This window comes from Chrysemys picta, chromosome 10 (assembly GCF_011386835.1).
Source record: "Chrysemys picta bellii isolate R12L10 chromosome 10, ASM1138683v2, whole genome shotgun sequence".
NCBI classification, from domain to species: Eukaryota; Metazoa; Chordata; order Testudines; family Emydidae; genus Chrysemys; species Chrysemys picta.
Genome location: NC_088800.1, coordinates 47,985,169 through 48,008,945, shown reverse-complemented (window position 1 = coordinate 48,008,945; position 23,777 = coordinate 47,985,169). Strand labels below are relative to the sequence as shown.

Below are 23,777 nucleotides of genomic sequence, written 5' to 3'. Positions count from 1 at the left end.
GAGGTTTTTTTGGCCTGGAATATATGCGGCGGTCCGACAATATTGTGCCTCCTGTCGGGAATGCCAATTACATGGCCCCCGACACTTAAGGGCACCTTTGGTACCTCTGCCAATTATTGAAGTCCCATTTGAGCGAATAGCTATGGACCTAGTAGGGCCACTAGAGAAATCAGCCCGAGGCCATCAGCACCTACTGGTGGTGCTAGATTATGCCACCCGATACCCCGAGGCTGCTCCCCTATGGAACACTATGTCCAAGACCATAGCTAAAGAATTAATCCAAATTTTTGCTAGAGTGGGAATACCCAAAGAGATCCTGACTGATCAAGGAACCCCCTTTGTATCTAAATTAATGAAGGATTTATGTGCAATGCTCCATATATGGACCATAAGGACATCAGTCTATCATCTGCAGACCGATGGCCTCGTCAAACGTTTTAATAGAACATTAAAGAACATGATACGAAAGGTGGTGAGCCAGGACAGGAAGAACTGGGACACCCTGCTACCATACCTAATGTTCGCTATAAGGGAGGTTCCTCAGACTTCAACTGGATTTTCCCCATTCAAGCTGTTATATGGTCACCACCCCTGTAGCATACTGCACATTGCCAAAGAGGGTTGGGAAGAACAGCCGAACCCAGGGAGAAACATCATCGAGCATGTGTTGCAGATGAAAGATAGGATAGCCCAAGTCACCCCCATAGTGTGGGAACACATGGAGAGGGCGCAAGGGGCCCAACAGACATACTACAATCGCCAAGCGACGATCCGAAAATTCCAGGTGGGAGATCGGGTAATGGTGCTCATACCCACAGCGGAGAGCAAGCTCCTGGCCAGATGACAGGGGCCATACGAGATAATAGAAGCCAATGGAGAGGTCGATTACAAGGTCCGACAGCCAGGTTGCTGGAAGCTGGAACAAATCTATCATATAAACCTGTTGAAACCTTGGAAAGACAGAGAAGCTCATGTGGTCACTCTAGGGTCACCTCCCCCCGAAAGCAACCAGCCTGGCCAAGTGGGAATATCCCCAGAATTTACCCCTGACCAATGAACTGAAGTGATCAACATGATCAAACACAACCAGGACATGTTCTCAGAAAAGGCAGGCAGGACTACTGAGGTTCAACATCACATCCTCACAGAGCCTGGAGTGAAGGTGAATGTCAAGCCATACCGGACCCCGGAGGCGAAAAGAGAAGAGATCAAGACAGAAGTCAGAAAAATGTTGAAGTTAGGAGTCATTGAAGAGTCTCATAGCCAATGGTCAAGCCCAGTGGTCCTAGTACCTAAGCCTGATGGCAGTATGAGGTTCTGCAATGACTTCCAGAAACTGAATGAAGTGTCCCAATTTGATGTGCACCTTACACCCCCAAATAGATGAGCTAATTGACCGACTGGGAAAAGCACGATTTTTGTCCACCCTTATTGGCAAATTCCCTTGGCCAAGGCCGACAAAGAGAAGACGGCCTTTTCAACACCAGAGGGACTGTATCAGTACACTGTCCTCCCTTTTGGTTTACATGGGGCTCCTGCAACTTTCCAACGGCTCATGGACAAACTGTTGTGTCCACATGGCAAGTATGCGGCCGCCTATCTCGATGACGTCATTATACATAGCCCAGACGGGGAGACGCACTTGGGGAAGGTGGAAGCAGTCCTGGACACCCTGAGGAAGGCGGGGCTGACTGCAAATCCCTCCAAATGCGCAATTGGGCTAGCAGAAGCCAAATACCTCGGATATATAGTGGGGAGGGGTGTGGTGGAGCCCCAACTCAACAAGTTAGAGGCAATACAGAATTGGTCCTGACCAGTCCGGAAGAAACAGGTCAGAGTGTTCCTGGGGCTGGTTGGATACTACAGGCGGTTCATCCCCCACTTTGCTACCAGGGCATGCCCATTAACAGATCTAACAAAAGCCGGTGGCCCAGACATAGTAAGATGGTCTAGTGTGGCTGAGGAGGCTTTTGCAGATCTGCAGACCGCCCTCTGCACTGACCCAGTGCTGGTAGCTCCAGACTGGGAGAAACTGTTTACTTGCAAACTGATGCCTCTGAGGTTGGGTTGGGAGCGGTTCTTTCACAAATGGTTGGAGAAGAACACCCAGTCCTGTTCCTCAGTAGGAAACTCCTGCCCAGGGAACGTAAATATGCTGTAGTAGAGAAGGAATGCCTGGCAGTAAAGTGGGCCGTAGAAAGCCTTTGCTACTAGCTACTCGGACGGAGGTTTACTCTTGTCACGGACCATGCCCCTCTGAAGTGGATGCACCAAAACAAAGAGAGAAATGCAAGAGTGACAAGGTGGTTCCTGTTGCTACAACCCTTCCTCTTCAGAGTACAACATAGGTCTGGAATCAAGCATGGCAACGCGGATGGCCTTTCAAGGGTACACTGTTTGCCGACCCAAGTAGTCCAACCCCGTAGTGTTGAGCGGGGGGGGGGGGGGGGTATGTGATAAACTCAGGACAGACAGCTGCAATGGGGGGGGGGGCAGAAATCAGTCTCAGAGGGTTAAAAGGCTGTCCTCCCTATCACCTGGGGGGGGGGTAACTACAGGTCAATCAGGTTCAGCTGAGAAGTGGTTACCAGAGTATCAATTAGAATCAGCTGAGAGGGAGCTACCTGAGGTTAATTAGGATCAACTGATTCCAACTAAGGGCTGCCTGAGACCTTTTTAAACCCTTCCCTGGGGGAAGAAGGGGGAAGAGAAGAGAGAGGAGTCCTGCTGCCAGTAGGTTAGGAGTAGTAAGACAATGAGCCTCACCAGGAGGAGAGGCTGCATTCCCTCCCATAAGGAAGAAAAATAAGCTAAAAAGACTGGTGGAGAGAAGGAATGGACTTCCCCTGTGCCACCAAGAGGGACTATATTACCCAAGCCTGTCTCGCCAGGGTGAAAAGCAGCGGAGGCTGGGGAGACCGAGAAGGTGCCTTGCCACACTGGCTAGAATGTCGGGCTCAACGGGTAGTGATCAATGGCTCAATGGCTAGTTGGCAGCCGGTATCAAGTGGAGTGCCCCAGGGGTCGGTCCAGGGGCCGGTTTTGTTCAACATCTTTATTAATGATCTGGACAATGGGATAGATTGCACCCTCAGCAAGTTCGCAGATGACACTAAGCTGGGGGGAGAGGTAGATACGCTGGAGGGTAGGGATAGGGTCCAGAGTGACCTAGACAAATGAGAGGATTGGGCCAAAAGAAATCTGATGAGGTTCAACAAGGACAAATGCAGAGTCCTGCACTTAGGACAGAAGAATCCCAGGCACTGCTACAGTCTAGGGATTGAGTGGCTAGGCAGCAGTTCTGCAGAAAAGGACTCGGGGATTACAGTGGATGACTCATAGACTCATAGACTCATAGACTTTAAGGTCAGAAGGGACCATTATGATCATCTAGTCTGACCTCCCGCATGATGCAGGCCACAAAGCCATCCCAACCCTTTCCCTTGACTCTGCTGTTGAGAAGCTGGATTTGAATCAGCAGTGTGCCCTTGTTGCCAGGAAGGCTAATAGTATATTGGGCTGCATTAGTAGGAGCATTCCCAGCAGATCAAGGGAAGTGATTATTCCCCTCTATTTGGCACCGGTGAGGCCACATCTAGAGTACTGCATCCAGTTTTGGGCTCCCCACTACAGAAAGGATGTGGATAAATTGGAGAGAGGTCAACGAAAGTGATCAAGGGGCTGGGGCACATGACTTACGAGGAGAGGCTGAGGGAACAGGGGTTATTTAGTCTGCAGAAGAGAAGAGTGAGGGTGGATTTGATAGCAGCCTTCAACTATCTGAAGGGGGGTTCCAAAGAGGATGGAGCTCGGCTGTTCTCAGTGGTGGCAGATGACAGAACAAGGAGCAATGGTCTCAAGTTGCAGTGGGGGAGATCTAGGTTGGATATTAGGAAAAACTATTTTACTAGGAGGGTGGTGAAGCACTGGAATGGGTTACCTGGGGAAGAGGTGGAATCTCCATCCTTAGAGGTTTTTAAGGCCCAGCTTGACAAATTATTTAGTTGGTGTTGGTCCTGCTTTGAGCAACGGGTTGGACTAGGTCTCTTCCAACCCTGAGGTCTCTTCCAACCCTAATCTTCTATGAGTCTATGATTCACAGTCTGTTCCTCACACGTCCCAGGCCTCCTGCCAAGGCCCTGGCTGTGCTGCAGAGAGGTTGCGGGTCAGACACTCGCTCTGGTGGTCACCACACACCTTCAGGCTCTAGGTGGCAGAGTCCTTCCCCACAGCGTCGTCCTCCCTCCCTCCCATCAACGTTATGATCCCCCTCCATGTCTGGCCTGCAAGATCTCTTGGCTGGGGGTGTCTCCCTGTACTGGGCCCACTGCTCAGGGTCTCCCCTCACTCTCCCCAGCTGCTCACCGCACCTAGCTCAATACTGCTCCAGCTCCAGCCCCAACTCCAGCCCCAGCACTGCTGCTGCTCTGCCTCCAGCCCCCTGGGCTGCTTATCTGGCCCCTCTGGCTCTGGTTGCTGCAGTTCTTCTCCCAGCACTGACCTGTTCCCTGGGCTGCTTCTCTGGCTCTTGTTGCTGTGGCTCTGCTCCCAGCACTGCCCTGCTCCCTGGGCTGCTTCTCGGGTTCTCTCTGGCTGGCGAGGCCCTGCTCCTGAGCTCGGCTCAGGCCCCTGCTCTTTCCTTAGTCTGGTCCTACTCTATTCCAGGCAGTTCCCACAGTTGCCAACTTTCATGTGGTAAATAAACACCCTGACTTTCACAATAAGCCAAAAATCAAGCTAATCCCATTTCAAAACAAGGCCAAAACAAGCCAATCCCTAAGAACCCCAGCACTCTATGTGACTAGATCCCCCCGGCATGCAGTCTGGGCCTGTGGTGGGCCCACAGTGCACCCCTGACTCTCTCCCCACCCCTTGCCCCTGCTTGCCGGGAGATGATCAAAAAAAAAAAAAAAGAAGAAGCAATAAGCTACAACAAGCACCCTACAAGCCAAACAAGCAACAAGCCAAAAACTAGCCAACAAGCAACTCACAAGCCAATTAAACTAAAAACAAGCCCAATTTCTGCGTGGGTTTGGCATGTCTGGCAGTTCCGCTCACAAGGAGGATGGGACCCCCCAGCCTCCTGATTCCCTCATTAGCCTGCCTGCCCTGTCAATCAGGCTGATCTGGAGTATTGGCCTCTCCCCATTGCTGCTGGGACTGTCAGTCTCAGGATCCTGATTTCCCATCGACCCTTCCTTTTGGTACTGGGAGATGGCCAACCAACCTCCTCCCCCACTAAGTTTTAGTAAGGGGACAACAGTCCCCTTAGATCAGGGGTCTCAAATACACTGCTTGCAGAGTTATTTGCTGCAGCCTGCCAAGCTCCCCGCCCCCCAGGAGTTATTTCCTGTGGCCGCCAAGCACCCCTCACCCCATCAACAGCCATTGTCTAGCAAGAGAGCTACAATGCAATGACTCACCTGCATGAGGCCCCACCAGGGGAATTGCTCAACCTTGCTGAGAGACTCATCAATGCCCCCAAGACGTGCCTGGACTTGTGTTCCAAAAGCACATGGACTGAGGGTATAAAACAAACAGAGTGGACACATACGGGTCCCTTTTCCTGCCCCATCTATGCAGCAAGCAACCAAGATACAGAGAAGACAAGACTCCAACACAGGAGACTGGCCCAGGTTTAAGGAACAAACCTGTATATTAAGGATTGCAATATCCAGTGGGGTAAGAAAAACTGCCAAATCTAGTTGCTACCCAGTCTAATAGTGTTGAGAGTTTAGACTGCGTGCTTATATTTTCTTTTCTTTTGATAACCACTCTGACTTGTTATGCTTTGATTTATAATCACTTAAAATCTATCTTTATAGCTAATAAATCTGTTGGCTTATACTACCTGAAGCAGTGTGTTTGGTTTGAAGTGTGTCAGAGGCTCCCGTGGGGATAACAAGCCTGGTACATATAAATTTCTTTGTTAAATTGACGAACTTATATATGTCCAGCGGGCATAACTGGACACTGCAAGACAGGTTCCTATGGTTGTTTCTGGGACTGGAGATATTGTCTAGTGTCATTCGCTTGCAAGTAGCTGGGAGCAGCTTACATGCCAGAGGCTGTGTGTGAACAGCCCAGGAGTGGGGGTTCTCACAGCAGAGCTGGGTAAGGCTGGCTCCCAGAGTCAAGGACTGGAGAGGCCTAGCAGATCATCGATCCAGATAACACCAGAGGGGAACGTCACACCTGTGCAATGCTCTTAAGTCCTATGTGGGCAATCTATGTCAGTGGGGAAAGGAGAGAACTTACCTCATCTGGGGGCTGAAGTGCTAACTTTGATTTGTCCCCTTTGACGGAAGCATATGGTACAAGAGAGGAAGATTGTGCCCAGGGCTCCCTGATCGCCCCAATCTTCCCCAGGAGTTTGGGATCCAGGATGGGAAGGGTGTCAGTGTTGGACGGGGTGAGAAACATATCCGGTCTCTGGAAAAAACAACAATACAGATTAGATGGAGAGAGCTTAGATGTAGGCAATGGATCAGAGCTGAAAAGAGCAGGGGGACTGGGTTCTGAATAACCCATATTCTCTCCTGTGTTTGCTTCTTAGAAATCAAGACCCCTTGGGCCTGATTTTCAATAGCCCAGAAGCTCCCAGCTGCCTCCAGAAATGTGAGAGTAATTCTGCCCCTAATTTCCATGTGCTCTGGCCATGCTGGTCTGCCCAGCTGGGATAGCCATGCACACAAAGCAGGCAGAGAGTCGTGCAGGGCTTCTGAAAAATCAAACCCTGCACAGTCTGTTCCTGTCAACGACAGATCTCAGGCACTACGGGCTTCACTTTCAGAGGTGCTGCTCTGCCTGACTCCTGCTGGGGCTGTGAACTAGCCAATGAGAGGGGAAGGCTGCTGGGACTAGGGGCACAGAACATAGGAGTCAGGGTTGTGGGTCTAATTCCTGGCTCTGCTAGAGCCTTGCACTTAACCTCTCTGGCCCTCATTTCCTATTGCTAAGTGGGGATAATAATCCCTCCCTGTGTCACAGTGGCATTTGAGGCCTGTGGACTTTTGAGGCTTAATTTCCTGAAGTGAGTTGCTAGGTATCTATGGCTCCTGCCTTTCTCAACAGATATGCCCTGTGCCTGTTAACAGCCCAGTCTCGTCCTTTGGCCTACATGCTGGTTTTTATGTCTCTTCCACCCCATCAGCCCCATGCTGGGAAAGGGGGCTGACTTCTCTTCTGGCTGACTGTGCCTTCCCAGGCTTTCCAGGGTGGAATCTATGCTGTTGGCTGCGTAGGAGAGAGGTCTGGGTAGAGAGCAGCCCCTACACTTGGCCCTGAAGGATCACAAGAATGTAGCTTCGCAAAGTGTTTCCAAAACCCGCATGGAAACGCTACGGTGGCAAACGTCCCTAGCAGGGCCGGCTCCAGTTTTTTGACGCCCCAAGCAAAAAAAAAAGGGGGGGGGGCCGGAGTACCACCGCTGAAGCAAAGTGCCGCCCCCAAAAGGCTGGAATGCTGCACCTTGAAAAGGGCCGTCCCAAGCACATGCTTGGAATGCTGGTGCTTAGAGCCGGCCCTGGTCCCTAGGGCTGTCCCAGCACAGTGGGCTTTGCAAGGGATTGGCGTGGTGCACATAGCAAGCAGAGCCAGGGCTTGAGCCAGATGCTGATTCAGGACTGTAATGCGATTTTACCTTCCTTCATTTCCAGCCACTCAGCTCTGCCTCCCTCCCCCGCCAGCCTGGGTTTTATAGACTAGCATCTAATCTGGTTAGAGAGGGAAGTTGGATCTAATGAAATAAACAATGGAGTCCATAGAACCCTTGCTGCCGCCCTGGAAGAGGGGTCATGGTTAGGATGGTGGGAGAGGGGAGGGTGGCTTTATGCTTTGCAGAATTTGCCTGATGAATTACAACAACCCTCCACCCCCGTTGGCATCAGCACCTGCCTTCTGCTTCTCCCAGTGGTGACGGGGCTCCCAGATTTTAGCTTTCATTTATTCCACCACTTGAAGGTTTTGGGCCCATGGCGGCTGGGATACCATGAACAGGCAGACCCCTCAGACAATGCAGCTCAGCAGAGACATGCTGTGACAATGTTGAGCTTGTACCCTGGTCTGCCAATGCTCCTCATTCGTGACCTGGTATTTTGGTGCTGGACCTCTGCCAAACATTGCCACACTCCCTGGTTTCTGAGCTGTAGCAATCTCTGATTCCCTGGCCTGGACCCCATGGCTCTGCCAACTCCCTCCCACAATCTGATTCTGCTATTCTGCATTTCTCTGCTTGTGGTTTCTTTGACAAAACAAATCTAGGTGCCACTGTTCCCCATGACTGTAACTAGGTTCACTGGGGAAGGGACAGGCTCTGAGTTCTCAGCCAGACACTGGGAGTGAGGAGCCTAAATACTTTTGTGGATCTGGGCCAGGTGTCTCCGAGCCTAGTTTACCCAGTGACACTAGTTGCCAAAGACTCCACTCTCCAGAGCCTGTATCTTATCTAGTGATCCCATTCTTGGGAGACAATGGTTTGTCCCATGGCTCTCCAATGTGGCTGATTACTGAGTTGCTGAATGCCAGTGGCTGCTATATTAACACTAGTCCCTGAGGGCCATCACTTCTGCACTGGAACAATCAGCAAAGTCCATGGCATCCCCATAATAATCTGTAACCTGGTTCCCAAGGGAGTAACCCTGTTCCTCTGATACTGTGGCAGCTCCCCACTCTGCAGTAATCTGTAGGCCTGACTTTTGACTAATGTGTTATCATTGGCTCAAATCCCTGTCTGCATTTGAAGGGGCCTGTGCTCAGGAGGGTGATACACAGACACAATTCCATTGCCCTTGGAGTTGTTCCTGTGCTGATACAGGCCTGGGTTTAGGGATCAATTACATGGCTAATATTAGGGAAATTAACCAGCTGCCCAAACAACTGGGAAAGGCAGAAGGCCCTTAAATAGAAGAGAAATGATCATTCACTGGAGAAGATTCAGCTGGGCTTGTGCAAACTCCATGGAGCCAGAGGATTCTTCATTGCAATAATCTCAAGCCTCCGCCTCCCATGATTGGTGTGTGCCTTGCAGACAGTCTCTTCATTTAGCACAGCCCAAGTACTCAGGCACCTCTAACTTGCCAAATTGGTGTCTGTGATGGGAAGCAGCAAAATGGCCCTTGCTTATGTCTTACTCCGTGACTGTGGATGACACTGTCTTGTTAGTGCAGTAATGAGGAGCCGTCTTTGAAGGCACAAAACAACGCACATCCTTTGGCCCGAGTGCCTTTCCTTCCTTGATTCCCCAAAGCCGCTGCCACTGGGAGAGATTATGTGCAGAACAAGGAACTTTCCAAGTGCTCTGAAGGTGCCCTCGCGAACTTCCCGATTGCTGCCTCATTAACGCCATCAGATGCTGTCTTCTGTGCTGACGCATTTCATTAAGCTGGAGGCCTTGACCTCAGAAAGGCTCCTCTGGCATCAAAGAAAGCAAGACACCATACTGCCAAGTGGAAATCCCTCCTCCCTCTCCGGTTCCCTGAACCTGCCCTCCCCAGGGGACAGGATCATGCAAAATGCAACAGTTTATCATGCTCTCTGCAATTACAAGTGCGCAGCATACAGCTGCTGTTGGCCGAGCTGAAATTACCATGAATCCCATCTCTTTGCCTGCCATCTTCACTTGACGGAGATAAAGAGTGTTTGCTAGCAGAAGTGCACATGTTCTTAATTCAATTAGCTCTCCCCAGAACACTCCACTGGGAGTAGCAGGCAGAAACTGACAAATTCTCTTTAACAAAGATATTCATTTCCCCCCTCCCCCCTTTTGGCTTTGCCCTGCTGTATCCCACTCATTAGCTATCTAACAAAGCAAGCCCAGCCCAATCTGTTTCCCTTCAGCAGCAATTCTATAACTCTTATGTAATTTATACTGCGATAAGGGGATCTGTCTAGTCAGGCAGCGCTGGGATTATTGCAGGCAGGAAGCTGGCAGAAGAATAATGAGAGAGCCTGGGAGTCTGCCCATTCATTCAATGGCATTTCATTTCTTTTGGCAATATTTATTTTGTTACTCAGTCTCTCTCTCTCTCTCTCTCTTCACACAGATGGATAAATATAGACACCAACGCTACAGACAGGCGGGTATAGGTTGAGACTTTCAAAGCAGTACAGGGGATTTAGAAAGGTCTTTTCCATTAAAATCAGAGAAAATCACGGGCCTTGTTTGAGTCAATGGGAGTTTTGCCATTGACTTCATTCAGGCCAGGATTCACTCTGTTTCTAAATCCTCTAGACAGGTTTGACAATATTATGCATAGTTACCTGTACAGGCACACACACATAGACACTGAAAAAAAATGCTATCATTTCAAAGAGGCCTTTCTATCCCGGATCTTGTATCATCTGGCTAATTGATCCTGTCTCCTTACAGCCCTTCCTGCATTGTACTTAGCGGTCCGTCAACATTTGTCACTTTAAAGGAGCTACATATGGTGGCTGTTTAGTTTGACTGTAAGATGAAGATACACACATGTGATCAGCCCAGAACCCTTATTTGTTAAAGAAAAAACATGTTACTTGGTTACAATGTTTAAGTGACAGAATGTGAGAAAAATAAGAGATGTTTCCCCTGTCAATGTCAAGCTCATGTTTCCAGGTAGAGAAAGGTTTGTCTAACAGGTTGTTTTGGGGGCAGATCGTCAGCTGGTGTTAATTGTCATAGCTCCACAGAGCTATGGCAGCTGAATGGAGCTATGACAATTTATACCAACTGAGCATCTGCCCCTTCATTTTTAAATGGCATCAGTGTAATAAATTAAAGTTATCTAGGCAATGACGGATGTAGGTTGAGTTTGGTTAGCCTGAAAAAAAGGATGTTTTTCTCTTCTCTCCTTTGCATCACTGTTGAATGGAACAATGTACAGATTCGTTGATCTTTATTAATTCATAAATTGCAAGGTCAGAAGGGATCACTGTGATCATCTAGTCTGATCTCCTCCATAACACAGGCCAGAGAACTGCCCCAAAATAATTCCCAGACCATACATTTTAGAATGACATCCAAACTTGATTTAAAAATTGCCAGCGATGGAGAATCTACCTTGACCCATGGTAAATGGTTCCAGTTGTTAATTACCCTCACTGTTAAAAATATACAACTTATTTCCAGTCTCAATTTGTCCAGCTTCCACTTCAAGACATTGGATCATGTTCTACTTTTCTCCATGTAGGCACATATAAACTGTGATCAAGTTATCCCTTAACCTCCTCTTTGTTAAGCTAAATAGATTGAACTCCTTGAGTCTATCACTATACATCATGTTTTCTAATCCTTTAAAAAAAACAGGAGTACTTGTGGCACCTTAGAGACTAACAAATTTGTTAGTCTCTAAGGTGCCACAAGTACTCCTGTTATTTTTGCGGATACAGACTAACACGGCTGCTACTCTGAAATCTAATCCTTTAGTCATTCTTGTGGCTCTTACATGAACCCCCTCCAAGTTTTCAACATCGTTCTTGAATTGTGGACAGCAGAACTGGACACAATATTACAGCTGCAGTTGCACCATAGTGCCAAGTACAGAGGTAAAATAATCTCTCTGCTCCAACTCAAGATTCCCCTGTTTATGCATCCCACGACTGCATTAGCCCTTTTGGCCACAGCATCACACTGGGAGCTCACGTTCAGTTTATCCACCATGACCCCAAATCTTTCTCAGAATCATTGCTTCCCAGGATAGAATCCCCATCCTGTAAGTATGACCTGCATTCCTAGATGTATACATTTACTTTTAGCTGTATTAAAACACATATTGTTTGCTTGCACCCAGTTTACCAAGTGATCCAGATTGTTCTGTATCAGTGACTTGTCCTCTTCGTTATTTACCACTCCCCCAATTATCATGTCATCTTCAAACTTTATCAGTAATGATTTTATGTTTTCTTCTAGGTTAGTGATAAAAATATTAAATAGTGTAGGGCCAAGAACAGATCTTTGCTGGATCCCACTAGAAAGTCACACATTCAATGATGGTTCCCTGTTTTCAATTACACGTTGAGAGTTAGACAGCTTTTAATCTTTTGTATCATTCTAGTTTTTTCATGAAAATGTCATGCGGTACCAAGTCAAACACCTTACAGAAATCCAGGGATCCTGCATTAACACTATTAGTTTTATCAGCCAAACTTGTGAGCTCATCAAAAGAAGATATCAAGTTAGTTTGACGGTATCCATTTTCCATAAGACCATGTTGATTAGAATTAATTACATTACTCTCCTTTAATTCTTTATTGATCATGTCCCATATCAGCCACTCCATTATCTTGCCCAAGATTGATATCAGACTGATAGACCTATATTTACCCAGGTCAAACTTGGGCCAGGTATAAAAAATTATCAGTATCATACCTAGAAACTACTTATCTAAAACAGTGGTCTCCAAACTTTTTTGATTGCGCACCCCTATCAGTAAAAAAATTTTTAGCACGCACCCCCTGCCGCGCCGAAGCAAAAAACAAAAACAAAAAAAAAGCCGCTCAGACTCCCGCCGGAACTGCCAAAGCAAAAAAAAAAAAAAAAAGCGCTCCTTCTGCCGTGCACCCCCAAGGATCCTCTTGCGCACCCCACTTTGGAGACCACTGATCTAAAACTCCAGATATGTAAGTAGATCAGGAAATGTCTAGGAAGAAGTAATTAGGTTTAATCCCTTTTATTTCTTTATGGCTTTTGAATTCCTCTGTGCTAACCCCAGGTGCTTTTGTTTTCCTTGTAACTTTAAGCTGGACCTCAAGAAAGCTATTCTTGATGCTTAATACTTGTAGTTGTTTTTTTTTAAATCTAGCAAAAACCTAAGTCCCAGATGTATTTTCTTCTTTTATTTTATTAATAAAATTTACCTTTTTTCAGAACAGAATTGGATTTTTGTGTCCTAGGAGGTTTGTGCACATGTTTAATTAGCTGGTGCCAACAGCTGATTTCCTTTATTTTCTTCTCAGCTCTTCCCCGGGGGTGGGGTGTGTGTGTGTAAAAGGGCTTGAGAGTACCCCACAGGAAGGAATTCCCAAGTACGCCTTCCTGGATTCTCAAAGGGGTTTTGCACTTGGATGGTGGCAGATCTACCAATCCAAGGTCAGAGAAAAGCTGTAACCTTGGGAGTTTAATACAAGCCTGGAGTGACCAGTATTAATTTTTAGAATCCTTGCGGGCCCCCACCTACTGCACTCAAAGTGCCAAAGTGGGGAATCAGATGTAACAATCATTATCACCATTTTACAGATAGGGAAACTGAGGAACAGATAAGGGACCCAGAAGGCTGAACTGGGGATGGATGCCAGGTCTCGTGAGTCCCAGTACAGTGCTCTGTCCTCTGGTGTAGATCAGTGCCCTGTTGTGCTAGATGCTGTCCAAAAACATAGTAGGATTCTCTGCCTTAAACAATTTATGGTCTAACTAGTCAGGCAGACATAGGATGGGGGAAAGGGAGAATTAGACATAGGATGGGGGAAAGGGAGAATTACTACTGAGAACCACTTGGGAAGTGAAGAACAGAGAGATTAAGAGTAGACTCCAAAGTGCTCAGTGTTAGTCTAACTGTGCTCCCATTGTCTTCAATAGGAGCAGCATTAAGCCAACCAGGGCCGGCTCCAGGCACCAGCGAAGGAAGCAGGTGCCTGGGGCGGCCAATAGAAAGGGGCGGCAATGCATCCGTTTTCGTGGCAGCATGTCCAGATCGGCGGCGGCAGCTCAATCAGCTTGTTGTGCTAGATTTTGCAATTTTGCGGCAATTCGGCGGCAGGTACTTCACTCGCTGTCTTCCTCTTTGGCGGAAGCTCGATTGGGTTCTTCTTCTTTTCTTTTTTTTTCGCTGCTTGGGGTGGCAAAAAAGCTGGAGCTGGCATTGAAGACAACACTCAGTTCATTTGAAAAATCCCACTCCAAGGTTCACACAAAGAGTCTGTGCTACAGCCAGGGACTGAACCCAGATCTTCTGAGTCTCAGTCCAGGGCTTTCAACAGAAGAGCAGCCTTCCTCAGCAAGACATTCCAAACTAAAATTCCTTAACGGGTTTGTCTTAGTGAATAAATCCAGCATATACAAAAAGTAAAAGGTCCCTTTGAAGCCAGTTGGGATCTGTATTATCCTTAGTATGGAGTATCACTGAGTCTTGTTTTCAACAGGAAATGTGCTTGCGCCTGAAGCTGTATGGGTAGCACCATGGGCTATGCCCTTATACACTAAACAGAGTGATGCATAGAGAGAACTTAGATGCGAACTCTGCAGTAGGGTTAGTAATTCAATAAGAGGGGTTCCTACCTGAGAGTCAATAGTCAACCAAAGCCCCAGCATGGGGCTGCGTAGAGTGAGGCCAAAATTTCCTAACAAAACTGTCCCCTCAGAAAATGCTGATTTAACAAAACCAAAAGGTTTCACAGGATCATATCGATTTCTTCAAAAATGTAAATGAAAATTTTTCAAAACATTCCATTTCAACGTGATTGTTTCGACTATACTATACTATGTAAGGGTGACATGAAATATTTTGGAATATTTTGTCTGAAGACAAATTCAGAGATTTCAATTTTTCATTCCACTTTAGGATTAAACCGAATTTTGAAATCTCAGCTTTTCCCATAGGACAGAAATTGCTTTTTCCAACCAGCTCTAATGTTGTGCAGCTGGCTTTCAAAGGAGAAGCTAAACCAAGATCCTAACTCACTGTGGCTATTAAAATCCAACAGCGTAGGAATAGAAAAACTGGTGTCTTGAGGGAGTGGAGTCATATTTCTTGAAAAGCAAGATGCCTAGACAGCACTACTACTGTGTACACTGGTTCATCACAGGCCTAGTTGATTTCAGGATCTAAAGCCAAACCTGGGCCAGTTCTGCCCCAATAGCATCCATGGAACTGCTAAACATTTGTGAAACAGATGTATAAGGCCAGATTGTTAGATGTTGTACATTGGCGTAGATGCCCTGAAGTCAGTGGAGCTTCATTGATTTATACGAGCTGAAGATCTGGCTCAGTGTGTTTTGTGGAATGCAGATGCCCAGATTAAAAATTTAGCTGTGTTGAAATGCATGGCCTGCTGCATAAAATGGTTCAGAGGAGAAGATGTAAAGAGAAAGATTCACTTGGCAAATCTCCTCTCTCCTGCCATCTGGGGTGGGAGAGAAATACAATGGTGACTAGATTCAGTTTGGTTACAGAGAGAAAGGGATCCATGAAACTGCAGCTGTTTGACCCCATCATCCAGCCTTCACAAGGGCACATGAAAACTGCTCCATTGCCCACATCAGCCGATGCTTACATTTTGGTGCATGCCAGTTAAGAAGGGACCAGGCAAATTCACCTACATAATGTATCTGCTCAAAAGAGGGCCTGAAAACGGAGCAATCTATCCCCTGACCATTCAATAGAGAGAGGGAATTGACAACTTTCAGGACTTAAATTCACTGGCTACCAGTCACGGAGCTGGCTAATAAGTCATGCCCCACGGTCTGGTGCTTTTATTCCATCAATACATAGCAGGCAGGATCTGCCCTGCTCTATGCATCCTGTAGGAGAATGTCTGTTCTCTGTGCTGCCATGGCAGGAAGGAGGTGCACAGGGGAATGTTTGGTCTCCGGGTGAAGTTGCACAAAGCACTTTCTAAAGGAGGTATTTAAATGGCCCTGCTAATGTAGCATCTGAGTGTTTAACAATCACAAATGTATTTTACCCACACAACACACCGTGAGGCAAGGAAGGGCTACTATCCCCATTGTACAGCTGGGGAAACTGAGGCACTGAGGAACTGAGTGACTTGCCCAAGGTCACACAGGAAGTCTGTGACAGAGCAGGGAACCAATAAGCCATTCTTCCTCTGATTAGAGTGAGCCTGTAAAACTTGGCTGTAGCCGACAGGAAAGGGTAGGTTTGGCTTGCTGTGCAGAGTATGGCTAGATTGTCACTGGAAAACCTGGCTGGGATCCACGGAGGAGGGTAGGTCACTTGCTGTCAACTGGAGAATGAGGGTCAGACTTCAGGGAGATGTAGATCGGTAAAGGACCTAAGGCGCAGGAAAATCAAGCTGTGTCAAGAGAGTACAGTTAAACTGGGGACAAACCTTATGTAGATGCTCTAGTTTCAGTTTAAGGGCATGTCTAACCTACAGCTGCTACAACACTGTAGTGGTGCCACTGTAGTGCCACAGTGTAGATGCTTCCTACATTGATGGGATGGGTTTTTCTGGGTATTTAGTTATCCACCTTTTTGAGAGGCAGTAGCTAGCTCCACAAAATAATTATTCCATCAATTTAGCCATGTCTACGCTGGGGGTTAGGTCGATCTATCTATGTGAAATTATTCATAGCCCTGCACAATGTGGCTAGGTTGATCTAATTTTTAAATTGAGACTAGGTCTGAGAGAGATTTATTTCAGGTGGACTTAATCTTGTCCCAATAAACTGAAGCTAAACCAAAAAAAGCAACTCCAACTGAAATCAGAACATCCACATGGGGGTTGCATCAGTTTAAATTCACAGTTTAGGATCTATTGGGGCAACTTTTGTTTGGAGACCAGGCCTTAGCCTGGGGCTGGCTGAGGGGAGACTGAGCAGAAGTGACACTCTGTACCTCAGGGAAACAGCCTGCACCCCCATGTTCATCCTTATAATATGATTGTGTGGTATCCAATGCAAAGCTTGTCATGTCAGGTATCTTTGGAAGGCTCATGATGCACTGAGCACTGTTGTTATAGTAATGTTATAGGTTGTAATTTCAGGTATATAGTTATGAGGCTGAAAATGTGTCCTCACGGCTTAAAACAAGCCCAGGCAAAAACTCTCCAGGAGCAGAGGCTGAGGCAAAACTGTCCAAGAGCAGAGGGGCAGTTCATTCCTCATCAGGACATGTATGGGACAAACCCAGCCCAGCCTCACAGGAACAAAGGACACTGGCCTAGGCAGCAACAAAGGATCTGTTGGACTCTCAAATGAGTCACCCCTCTTCGCTTGGTCAGTTTGGGACTACGATGAGGTAATGCTCACCTGACTCTGCGGGGGAAGGAGGGGAGATCCAAGAGGGAAGAAAGGACATGATAAAAGGGAGAGACATTTGCCATGCTCGCAATCTCTCTCTTTCATCTCCATCTACAGACACCACCACCAAGCGATTGAAGAGCTGATCAAAGGGGAGAGTCTGGCTGAAGGGCAAGCAGCCAGCCTGTGGTGAGAAGCATCTAAGTTTGTAAGGACATTGGAAATGTTAAGATCAGCTTAGAATGCATTCTGCTTTTATTTCATTTGACCAAATCTGACTTCTTGTGCTTTGACTTATAATCACTTAAAATCTATCTTTGTAGTTAATAAATTTGTTTGTTTATTCTACCTGAAGCAGTGTGTTTGGTTTGAAGTGTGTCAGAGACTCCCGTGGGGATAACAAGCCTGGTACATATCAATTGCTTTATTAAATTGACGAACTCATATAAGCTTCCATTGTCCAGCGGGCATAACTGGACACTGCAAGACGGAGGTTCCAAGGGTTGCGTATGGGACCGGAGGTATTGGCTAGTGTCATTTGGTTGCACAATCCAAGCAGTGGCTGGCCAAAAGTGCCCACTCACGTAGCTGGGAGCAGCTTATATGCTAGAGGCTGTGCGTGAACAGCTCGGGAGTGGGGGTTCTCACAGCAGAGCAGGTAAGGCTGGCTCCCAGAGTCGAGGATTGGAGTGACCTAACAGATCACTGGTCCAGATAACACCAGAGGGGAACATCATAGCAGAGCATCCACATGAAGAGCTATTCTACACATGAAAGTTATCATGGAATAAGTTAGGGTGTGAATTTAAAGCTACTGTATTCCAGAATAACTCCATGTGCGGACACTCATTCTGGAACAAGAGGGCCTTTTTCTGGTTACTTTAATCCACAATCCATGTGGCTTTTTGGCACATTTAAAGCAGTTCCATTTCTTATAACTCTGCCTGCCTGACCTAGCGCTTATTGCTAATGAACATGGGAGGAGCTCCTGAGATAAACTTATTAAAAGATTCAGAGAAAATACTCAGATCTGGCCTGGGGTTTTTGCCCAGGTCTGACAGTGAAGACTCAGGGATGGATGGATGGATCCATTGGTTTTATACTGCCACTCATCACCATAGTATCTGGGTGCCTTCTACATAACACCAATAGCAATAACAAAGTCCCTAGTGGACTTCATGAAGTCTCCAGCTCTTCTCCCTTTTCTGGGTCAAATCTCTGCCTCCTTCCTGCGAAGGGGAATAGATTTTTATAACACACCTATTGCCAGAGTATCTGAGCTTGTTTTGGAAGATATTACCCCAAACCATAGTCATCCCTAGTGTGACTCTAGTGGGCCTAATATAACATGATAGAGCCATATAATATGTCACATTAAGTTAGTGTCAATTGCTGTCCACTCATGATACATATTTTTCCAGTCAATGTCCTATCTTGCAAAGTGCTGAGCCCTCTCAACTCCCATCAAAGTCAAAGGAATTGAGAGAACTCAACACCCCCTTACAAGGGGCTCAGCACTTTCTAGGATTAGGCCCTGTCATAACTATAAAGGGAAGGGTAACAGCCCTCCCGAGTACAGTACTATAAAATCCCTCCTGGCCAGAGATTCCAAAATCCTTTTACCTGTAAAGGGTTAAGAAGCTCAGGTAACCTGGCTGACATCTGACCCATACTGAGGCCTTCTTAGAAAATTTTGAAAGGGCCTGCCTTGGGTACAGCATCACTACAGACCAGTACATGGTAGAGCTGAGGCCGCAGCTCAGTGGACTCTTAGCAGAGGTGGTGGCTGAAATGCCTAAGGAACACATGAACAGTTATGAACTTTTTAAAAACAAGGCCAGAATCAGAATGGGGCTAACACCCGAGCATGCCCGTCAGCGGTTCAGAGCCCTAAGGTGGAAACCAGATGTGTCATTTACCCGACATGCCTACCACATTGACAAAAATTGTGATGCCTGGGTATCAGGAGCAAATGTTAAATCTCTGGAAGATCTGGTTTTCCTAGTAAAAATGGAGCAGTTTTTAGAGGGTGTTCCTGATGAAATAGAAAGGTACATCCTAGATGGGAAGCCCAAAACTGTAACCGAGGTGGGGGAGATTGGAGCCAAATGGGTGGAGGTGGCAGAAAAGAAAAAAACTAGTAGCAGTTGGAGCGAATATCAGAAGGGGCAACCCGAAACAAAACCTTACCACCGGGGACAACCCAAGGCCCCACCCACATTCCAAGGGAAACCCCAGACGCCTTCTCACCCACAACACCAGTCTCCACCAACCAACATCGCCCCAGTGATACCTTAGCAGGGCAATGTTTTAAATGTAATGAACTGGGACATATAAAGGCCCACTGCCCCAAGAACCCCAACCGATTACAGTTCATTACACCACACTCACACCAAAGAGCCCCAGGCCCAGATGCCTCTCTCATACCCTCGGAGCGAAGGGAAACCTTGAGAGTGGGTGGAAAGAAGGTTATCGCTTGGAGGGACACTGGGGCACAAGTGTCGACTATCCACCAATCCCTAGTGGACCCCAAACTCATCAACCCGGAGGCTCCAGTGACAATTCAACCCTTCATGTCACAGTCTGTAACCTTGCCTACAGCCAAGTTGCATGTCCAGTACAAGGGCTGGTCAGGAATGTGGACTTTTGCAGTCTATGACAATTATCCAATCCCCATGCTGCTGGGGGAAGACTTCGCCAACCACGTGAAGTTAGCCAAGAGGGTGGGAATAGTCACCCGCAGCCAGGCTAAGCAAGCCTCCACCCCCATCCCTGTTCCTGAGCTGTCTCCCAGGGCCCCGTCTGTGTTACCAGAGACCCAGCCAAAGGTGGTGGAACCGGATCCCCTGCCAACGACTGCAACAGCCGTAGTGGATCCAATCCCAGAGACCCAGCCAAAGCCAGTCCCAGAACCGGAACTGGCAATGCAACCAGCACCAGAACCATTGCCAGCACTGAGTCCAGCACTTGCAAACCCGTCTACAACTCCAACACCAGAGGGCACTAGCGAGCCTGAGCTGGCAGAAGCAGCAGATAACCCTACCCAAGAGGCTCAGCCAGAGCCTGAAATACAATATAGTGCACCAGCAGACAGTGGTTCACAGTTAACGGAAACAGCCCCAGCACCTGCATCGCTTCCAGAGGAACCAAGCCCAAGTCCACAGTCCAAGAACTGATATCTCCAGCATCAAGGGAACAGTTCCAGGCTGAGCAGGAAGCAGATGATAGCCTTCAGAAAGCTTGGGTGGCAGCACAGAGCACCCCACCGCCTCTCAGCTCTTCTAACTGATCCCGGTTTGTTGTAGAACAAGGACTTTTATACAAGGAGACTCTTTCTGGTGGGCACCAGGAGGACTGGCATCCTCAAAGACAGTTGGTAGTTCCCACTAAGTATCGGGTAAAGCTCTTGAGCTTAGCCCATGATCATCTCAGTGGCCATTCTGGGGTGAACAGAACCAAAGACCAGCTGGGGAAGTCCTTCCACTGGGAGGGAATGGGCAAGGACATGGCTAATTATGTCCGGTCTTGTGAGGTGTGCCAACGAGTGGGAAAGCCCCAAGACCAGGTCAAAGCCTTTCTCCAGCCACTACCCATAACTGAGGTCCCATTTCAGCGAGTAGCTGTGGATATCCTGGGTCCTTTCCCAAAGAAGACACTCAGAGGAAAGCAGTACATACTGACTTTCATGGATTTTGCTACCCGATGGCCGGAAGGAGTACCCTTAAGCAACACCAGGGCTAAAAGTGTGTGCCAGGCATTAGCAGACATTTTTGCCAGGGTAGGTTGGCCCTCCGACATCCTTACAGATTCGGGAACTAATTTCCTGGCAGGGACCATGAAAAACCTGTGGGAAGCTCATGGGGTGAATCACTTGGTTGCCACCCCTTACCACCATGAAACCAATGGCCTGGTGGAGAGGTTTAATGGAACTTTGGGGGCCATGATACGTAAATTCGTAAATGAACACTCCAATGATTGGGACCTAGTGTTGCAGCAGTTGCTTTTTGCCTACAGGGCTGTACCACATCCCAGTTTAGGGTTTTCACCATTTGAACTTGTGTATGGCCGCGAGGTTAAGGGGCCATTACAGTTGGTGAAGCAGCAATGGGAGGGGTTTATGCCTTCTCCAGGAACTAACATTCTAGACTTTGTAAGCAACCTACAAAGCGCCCTCCGACACTCTTTAGCTCTTGCTAAAGAAAACCTCAAGGATGCTCAGGAAGAGCAAAAGGCCTGGTATGATAAACATTCCAGAGAACGGTCCTTCAAAGTAGGAGACCAAGTCATGGTCTTGAAGGTGCTCCAGGCCCATAAAATGGAAGTGTCATGGGAAGGACCATTCATGGTCCAGGAGCGCCTAGGAGCTGTTAACTATCTCATAGCATCCCCCACCTCCAACATAAAGCCTAAGGTATACCATGTTAATTCTCTTAAGCCCTTTTATTCCAGAGAATTAAAGGTTTCCCAGTTTACAGCCCAGGAAACAGATAACGCGGAGTGGCCTGAAGGTGTCTACTACGAAGGAAAAAGTAATGGTGGCGTGGAAGAGGTGAACCTCTCCGCGACCCTTGGACATCTGCAGCGGCAGCAGATCAAGGAGCTGTGCACTAGCTTTGCGCCAATGTTCTCAGCCACCCCAGGACGGACCGAATGGGCATACCACTCCATTGACACAGGTAATGCTCACCCAATTAGAACCCCACCCTACCGAGAGTCACCTCATGCCCAAACTGCTATAAACAGGGAGATCCAGGACATGCTACAGATGGGTATAATACGCCCCTCTAAGAGTGCATGGGCATCTCCAGTGGTTCTAGTTCCCAAACTAGATGGGGAAATACGCTTTTGCGTAAGCTAAATGCTGTAACTTGTCCTGACAACTATCCAATGCCATGCACAGATGAGCTATTGGAGAAATTGGGACATGCCCAATTCATCTCTACCTTAGACTTAACCAAGGGGTACTGGCAAGTACCACTAGATGAACCCGCCAAGGAAAGGTCAGCCTTCGTCACCCAGGCAGGGGTGTATGAATTTAATGTACTCCCTTTCGGGCTGCGAAATGCACCCGCCACCTTCCAAAGACTTGTAGATGGTCTCCTAGCGGGATTGGGAGAATCTGCAGTTGCCTACCTCAATGATGTGGCCATTTTTTCTGATTCGTGGGCAGAACACCTGGAGCACCTGGAAAAAGTCTTCGAGCGCATCAGGCAGGCAGGACTAACTGTTAAGGCTAAAAAGTGTCAAATAGGCCAAAACAGAGTGACTTACCTGGGGCACCAGGTGGGTTAGGGAACTATAAATCTCCTACAGCCAAAGTGGATACTATCCAAAAGTGGCCGGTTCCAAAGTCAAAGAAACAGGTCCAATCCTTCTTAGGCTTGGCCGGATATTATAGGCAATTTGTACCACACTACAGCCAAATCGCTGCCCCGCTGACGGACCTAACCAGAAAGAAACAGCCAAATGCAGTTCGGTGGACTGATGAGTGTCAAAAGGCCTTTAACCAGCTTAAGGCGACACTCATGTCTGACCCTGTGCTAAGGGCCCCAGACTTTGACAAACCATTCCTAGTAACCACAGATGCGTCCGAGCGGGGCGTGGGAGCAGTTTTAATGCAGGAAGGACCGGATCAAGAATTTCATCCTTGTGTTTCTCAGCAAGAAACTGTCTGAGAGGGAAAGCCACTGGTCAATCAGCGAAAAGGAATGCTACGCCATTGTGTATGCGCTGGAAAAGCTACACCTGTACGTTTGGGGATGGCGTTTCCAACTACAAACAGAACATGCTACACTACAGTGGCTTCATACCACCAAGGGGAATAACAAAAAACTTCTTTGGTGGAGTTTAGCTCTCCAAGATTTCGATTTTGAAATACAACACATTTCAGGAGCTTCTAACAAAGTGGCTGATGCACTCTCCTGGGAAAGTTTCCCAGAATCAACTGGTTAAACATTGTTCTTGGAATGAGGAACATATTGTTAGTTTTTATATAATCAGTAGTATGCTAAAGGTGCATGTGTCTTATTAACTCTGTTTTCTCCTAGAGCTCCAGGAAGAAATCACAGCCAGTGTGGAACTGGCTGTCCAACACTATCTGTGATTTGGGGTGTGTGTCATAACTATAAAGGGAAGGGTAACAGCCCTCCCGTGTACAGTACTATAAAATCCCTCCTGGCCAGAGACTCCAAAATCCTTTTACCTGTAAAGGGTTAAGAAGCTCAGGTAACCTGGCTGACATCTGACCCAAAGGACCAATAAGGGGACAAGATACTTTCAAATCTTGGTGGGGGGAAGGCTTTTGTTTGTGCTCTTTGTTTGGGGGTTGTTCGCTCTTGGGACTGAGAGGGACCAGACATCAATCCAGGCTCTCCAAATCTTTCTGAACAAGTCTCTCATATTTCCAACTTGTAAATAAACAGCCAGGCAAGGTGTGTTAGTTTTTATCTTTGTTTTCTCAACTGTAAATGTACCTTTTTGCTAGAGTGTTTATCTCTGTTTGCTGTAACTTTGAACCTAAGGCTAGAGGGGATTCCTCTGGGCTCTTTAAGTTTGATTACCCTATAAAGTTAGTTTCCATCCTGATTTTACAGAGATGATTTTTACCTTTTTCTTTAATTAAAAGCCTTCTTTTTAAGAACCTGATTGATTTTTCCTTGTTTTTAGATCCAAGGGGGTTGGATCTTGATCCACCAGGAGTTGGTGGGAGAAAGGAGGGGGATGGTTAATTTGGATCTATATTCACCAGGGAATTGGTGAAGAGTCTCTCAAGGCTACCCAGGGAAGGGAAATTGCATTTGGGAGTGGTGGCAGCGGACCA

At 47.4% G+C, this 23,777-nt stretch overlaps 1 protein-coding gene across 17 annotated transcripts in view; it reads right to left on the bottom strand.

Annotated features, from left to right (window-relative positions):
* CCDC33 (coiled-coil domain containing 33) overlaps positions 1 to 23,777 on the bottom strand; it is a 323,029-nt gene that overhangs the window by 106,693 nt on the left and 192,559 nt on the right. For 16 of the 17 annotated variants that reach the window (XR_010591116.1, XR_010591117.1, XR_010591115.1 and 13 more), the window contains one exon: positions 6,259 to 6,432. The exons of the other annotated variant lie outside the window; for it this stretch is intronic. Coding sequence is in view for 13 of the 16 variants with exons in the window: in XM_042851567.2 (XP_042707501.2) it covers positions 6,259 to 6,432 (174 nt within the window). In the remaining 3 variants the exon portion in view is untranslated. The remainder of the gene's footprint in view (positions 1 to 6,258; positions 6,433 to 23,777) is intronic. 17 annotated transcript variants of the gene reach the window in all.